The sequence below is a fragment of the Arvicola amphibius genome, chromosome 5 (assembly GCF_903992535.2).
Source record: "Arvicola amphibius chromosome 5, mArvAmp1.2, whole genome shotgun sequence".
Taxonomy (NCBI): Eukaryota; Metazoa; Chordata; class Mammalia; order Rodentia; family Cricetidae; genus Arvicola; species Arvicola amphibius.
Window position 1 is genome coordinate 141,281,156 of NC_052051.1, and position 6,000 is coordinate 141,287,155.

Here is a 6,000-nt window from a genome sequence, read left to right on the forward strand (position 1 = left end):
TACGGCCCAAGGCTCTGGGAATAGTTCTCTTAGGCCTTAGCGTTTTCTGTAAAGATGTCCTAGGTTAAATAGTCAACAGTGCAAACACACAGGAGTGGCCGCCTGTGTTACTTTACTTATTCAATCTGCTTCTGTTGTCTCAAGTTTATTCCACTTAAGTCAAGCATTGCGTAATGCTTTGTAAACTCATCGTGGCTGAGATGCTCTTCTGGGAAAGGATGGCAGCCTCAGTCGCGACAGCACGCTCCTCGGCTCCTCGCCACGGTCTGTGCCACTCTCCACTGCTGCACAAACTTCCGGCTGAGCCCACACATGACAGGAAAGTGACTTTTCAGTTCCCCTGCACGTTCAAAGCAAGAGGAAAAGCTCACACACACACACACACACACACACACACACACGTGAAGTTTCATACCACTGTGTGCATTATCCACTCAGCTGTTCCCTGTACTAAAGAACTATTTAAAAGTATTCTAGGGGCCTGAATGCATAGCTCTGACAGAGCACACAACTCAGCATGCGGAAGCCCTGAGCTCAATCAGAATAGAAGAAATATAAATAAATAAAATTCGATCATTATAAAGATCCCAGACTCCTTTAGGGGAAAAAAAAAAGATATGCTTTATTTTCAGATTCAAACATCCTGGTCCTCCATTTTTTGAAGTCTGAATCATCAACAGGCATTTGAATCAGATGTGACAGATTTTTTCTCCTACAGAGAAAATCACACTTAACTAAAAATGCTGATTCCATCAGCACAGAAACCACGTTCCTGCATATTGAATCTGTACTTTTGAGCATACAACTTCATGATCTATAAGAAATGAGAGCCCTGCAGAGAGGACAGTGTGCCAACTCTAGGTACACACGAAGCCTCCAGCGTTGCACCAAGACTGCTGGGTCCTTTCTGGGGAAGCAAGGGCTGTGTGTTGTGCATGCGAGTGGCAGTGTCCATACATTTATATACTGTACAGATGCAACCTTTGATTATACATATATTGATAAAACAAAAAGACTTGTTGTAGAGTACATGTTCCATTTTTATAGCATGAGAGCAGGACAGGCAGCTGTCTATTCTGCAGCCACTGGCATGAATGATTTGGAATTCCCATGATGTGCACAAGGACAATCACTATTTGCCTCACCTCCGTGGCTCACATGAGCCCCACCAGAAGTCCTATGCCTTTGGGTTGATTTATATTACCGGAGGCAACAATCACGGCTTCACCGTCTTCTCATGTGCATTCTGCACCGTTTCCAACCAGACAGAAGAGAGGAGGGCAAGCGTTCAAAGTGAGCTAAGACGAGGAGCACAAGGAAGCTAACTGCTGCGCCATAGGTGGTCAGCACCCTGTCCTCATATGGGAGGGGTAGCACTTGGAGAGGCATAGTTCTCGGATGTCAGACTTCCCTGGGGGGAAGAAATAGAAAGCTGATGAGTGAGTCCCAGGGTGAGTCCCAGGCCAGCAATCTGACTTAGAGGCTGTCGTCTAGGCCCCCACGGGTGGGTTTGGAGGGAAGAGCCCTCTTCATCAGGACCAAGGGGCTTTGGGCCATAACAAGTCACCACCGGCCACAGAGGCGCTAGAAAAGAAAGACACCAAAGCTCTGCTGGCTTGGGGAGAGGAGACTGAGAGGCATCAGTCCCAGAGGAACAAGAGAGGACAAGAGTGTCCCTGCCATCTGGTAGCAGAGCAGTTCACTGTCGCCCAGAAGTGCCCCTGCCTCTCAACAGTTCGCAGTGTGGAATCAAGGCAAGCGAATGTTTTCACTTAACTTGAACTTGAAAACACACGGGGCCCCACCTTTTTCTAGATTAGAACCATAGTAGAACAGCAGCGTGGAGACCGAGTGCAAGACCCATGGTTACAAAGGAGGTGTTTCACTGAGTCAACACCTTTCCCCAGCTTGGGTATTTCGTAGCACCGCGCGCCTGGCACACTGAGAAAATGAGAGATGACGGAGTCTACTAATGTATAGACACCGTCTCCTGGAAACAAACTGGCACTTGTTGAACTTCACCTCTGCTCTCAAAATAAATCTTGGCAGATGCTCCTCAGAGTCCCTCTGAAGCCATGGTCTGCCTATGTGTCCCCAGACAGAGTGATTACAGACAGGCGGTGTATACAAGTCAGAGTTGCAAGAGGGCGACTGATTTCTGGCTTTTGTATGTTTTTACAGATTGCAGCCATTAAATAGTTGATTCCTGTGTTGATCTCAATACTCCAGAAAGCTTTCAGATAAAAATAAAGGTTTACGCTTACCATGATGAAGCTGGGGTTGTTTCTGTTTCCTCCAACTGAAGGATGGGACGCTCACCTCGAGCACTCCTCCCGGGTGGAGCACCTCGCAGGCACTGTGCGTGTGGCCACTCAGAACCAGGCGAGGCTGGAGCCACCACAGCAGCTGGCAGCCAAGAAGAAGATGCAGGGAGTTAATGCTCAGACTGGCACTGATACACCCATGGCTTTGCCAGGGTCGCTGGCAGGGCCACTCATTCCATTCAAATAACAATAATCCTTAATAGGTAGGTAGGGCAGGCTTGTTTTTCCTCAGATTCCCTATCCTAGTAAACCTTAGAACCCACTCTTCCTATCACAGACTTATGTATTTGTTACTTTATTTTTATAAATTTGTTTCATAAATCTTTTCCACCAAATATATTTATATTTAAACTATAAATTTATATTTACATTTAGCATTTATAAATTACATTTTAATATATTATACACTTTAATATATTATACATAAATGCTATCGTTTATGTGTACATACATATCTAAGAAAGTACATTTCTAATTAAATCACCCCAAATTAGACTCTAAATTTCAGTTACACTCAATTCATTTAAGTTGACTTTAAAATGTTTAGTGTAAAGATTAGTTGAGAATGTAATTTTAATTGAGATTAGGGAAAATAGTGGATCTACCAAAGAAAAAAGGAACAAAGCAATTGAGCTGAAATCTGAAATGGTTTTGTCCAAGCCCTCCCCTTCGTTGAAGCTAGTAACCACAAAGGCCCTGTGTGTTCATCCCACTGTCCCCATGTGACACGGGCAATGCGGTCACATCACCACACACACACACCACCTTTTGTGAGGCCTCCCGAGAAAGAACATCGTATTCTCCTTAAAGGGGACATTCTTTTCCTCTGGAGGAGCGGCATCTTCACCCAGAACAGTTAGCATCACTGGCCCGGTAGAGCGGGTAGTGCTGTCCGGAATTAAAGTGGATCAGTGATACTCTCAGAAGCGTGGTTGACTGGAGTTAGCTTCCTCCCCAAGCTCACCTGCAGCAACACGGGGGCGGAAAAGGGGAGCCGCTGCTCACCTTCACACTGGCTGGATCCTTGCACCTGCTGGTCAGAAGTCACCCTGTTAACCCAGCAAACCCAGTGTTTACCCACGGGGAGAGGGATGGGGAGCTGGGCAACTGACAGCCAGGGCACAACTGTGGCACCTTTGGAAGGACACAAGCGCAGAGGCCTATGCTGTCCCAATGGTTTCCTACCTCTCGGGAGCAATTCAGTTTACGAGAAATCTCTCTGAGTTCAGCTTCCGCTTCAGAGCAGATGCTACAACCATCCCCTTCCATGGCGACGCTGTTGACCATCACAAAACTGAGCAGACAGGAGCGGGCAGAAGGTCAGGCCACTGGGCACGTGTAGGAGCCGCTTTCCCATTGTCCCCATGGAAACATTATACATCCATAGAGTGAGGAAGCAGGCCCAAGAGCAGCTTAATCCGGCTTAAACTGACTATGAGTTAATACTAGCAAAACAACAGATTATAATCCAAGATTCAGTGTAAAGCTGGGCTTTTATTTCTGTTGCTCCCAAATGAAAGAAAGAACTGACTGTAATTTGTGGGAAAATTCCTACATGACAGAAGCCAAGGGTGTCTGACAACCCCTCAAACCAGAATCCGGTTAAGGAAGCGTGTCCTTGGGCAAGCTCCTGAGCCTGCGCAGGCGTAGGGAATGACCAGAAAGCCTACAATCACCTGGTGGTGAATGGGTTAGTGAACAATGGGCCATTGTGCTCAGAAGAAACAAGGAACCAGGAAGCTCATAGACACGCACACACAGCAAGGAAGGAATGCTCAAGTGTTGGACCAACTGTTGGCTTGGTGCTGAAGCATGCTTGGCTAATCCCTAACCAAGATGGTTAAAGTCAAGACTGGCTAGACTCATAACCTTTGTCACATTTTAATGGACTCCCATGAAAACAACGCTTTTAGGTCCGTGCAAATAGCACCTGGGTATGGGAAAGGATACTTGTCAGCAAACTGGTTAAAACGTAACCAGTTTTGGTATAGGGGACTGAAGTGACCCTGAAGTCTGGCAAGCATGTCTGAAGCCACTACAGTTACGCAAGAAGTCACTCAGGGACATCAGTCCCATGGCTACACAGAAAGGAAGGTATTGCTGGAGACTGCCTGTGCCTGCAGCATGGTTATGAAAGAGGGGTGCTGGTGGAAAACCCATGCCCCTTACAGTGATGGTCCCACTGCAATCGCATCAGCAGAGTGGTGGGACTACAGAGGGACAGGACTAGAAAGAAGAGGTTCCCTCAACGGTGTGGACCAGAGCAGGGCACACAGTCCCGGAAGCTGTACATGGCCAACAACACAGAATAGGTCCAGCAGTGCCCCTGCTTATGGTCTCGTGATGGATGGACATCCAATAACCAGACTAAGGGATAGGCTGCTCTCTTCAAAAGGTTTAGGCTGATGAACTAGGAAGTCAGAGAGTGCTACAGAACATTTGACACACTTGGCACCAAGTGCCAGTATATCATACCTATCAGAGTGACCTTTGTAAAATGGTACAAATACATTTGGATCAAATGAGAAAGTGCTTCAAGGCGTACACAGTGGCATGAGCCTACAGTCCCAGCTCAGGAGTTTGCCACCTCATGGACACCATAGCAAGACCCTGTCTGCCAAAGCAAAACAAAAAGAGCCACAAAAGCACCCTGACAAAGTGGGTTGCTGAGTGTCTAACACTTGGAACAGTGCAAACAATGCCACACCCACCATAACGGGCAGAATCATTGTTCATTGTGGCTGGTCTAAGTTTCCTATCTGTCAGTTCCCACAGTGACGATCAAGCAAGCACGTACCAAGTAACGCAGGACATGGGCCTGACCATATGGCAACCACCTTTGAACAACAATGGATTTGAGCTGGGACCACCGTTCAGCAGAAGGGTCTCAGGCTCTGAGATCCACCCCCAGCACCTCATCTTTTTTAAAAAAAAAGTTTCATAAGAATTCGTAGATAATACTCACTTAACTCCTTTCCAAGAGAAGAGCCTTTCTGAGCTGAACACTTCTTCAAATCGTTTTATTCTGTATTTACTCATCCTGTATCCAATTATAAAAAGAAACCCTTTTCAGGCCAAGCTTAGCACTGTGAGTTACCATGAATATGAAAAGTAGCTTCCACAATCTGGCATTTATAACTGGTCTCAGGCAATTGAGGCTCAAAGGTCAGGTCCACTGTTTATTGTGGGGGGGATGAATTACTTAGTTCCCTGGGACCTCAGTGGGACAATAAGTGGAAAAATAGCATGGAGAAGCTAGTACACAGAAAGTACTTAAAATATCTGGCACATAAGCGCCATAGCACATATAGCGTGAGCTAGCAAACGGTGTGTGGACTTATATTCTGACTTCAATAACAGTTTGACATGAAGTGTCCATTTTCATCCAGAGGCTGAAGGCAGGAGGATCGCAAGTTTGAGAGTCAGACAAAAAAAAAAAAAAAAAAAAGCCAAGTGTGGTGACTTTCAATCCCATCACTTGGGAGCAGAGGCAGGCAGAGTTTGGGGTCAGCCTGGCCTGCATAGTGAGTTCCAGGGCAGCCTGAGCTATACAGTGAAACCCTGCCTCAAAATAATAACAAAATATTTAATTAATTACATTTTAAGTTAGATTCTTCTCATGGCACATACAACTCACTCACGCTAGGTATTTGTTGAGGGTGTAAATATGCCAAAA

General features: G+C 46.1%; 1 protein-coding gene across 1 annotated transcript in view; it reads right to left on the reverse strand.

The window, feature by feature from the left end:
* Positions 1-596: 596 nt before the first annotated feature.
* Mppe1 (metallophosphoesterase 1) overlaps positions 597-6,000 on the reverse strand; it is a 14,895-nt gene continuing 9,491 nt past the window's right edge. The window contains 10 exon segments of the mRNA XM_038331189.1: positions 597-1,383; positions 1,385-1,411; positions 2,265-2,291; positions 2,293-2,406; positions 3,090-3,124; positions 3,127-3,172; positions 3,174-3,212; positions 3,289-3,354; positions 3,510-3,618; positions 5,290-5,364. Coding sequence (XP_038187117.1) covers positions 1,225-1,383; positions 1,385-1,411; positions 2,265-2,291; positions 2,293-2,406; positions 3,090-3,124; positions 3,127-3,172; positions 3,174-3,212; positions 3,289-3,354; positions 3,510-3,618; positions 5,290-5,364 — 697 coding nt within the window. The 3' untranslated portion in view covers positions 597-1,224.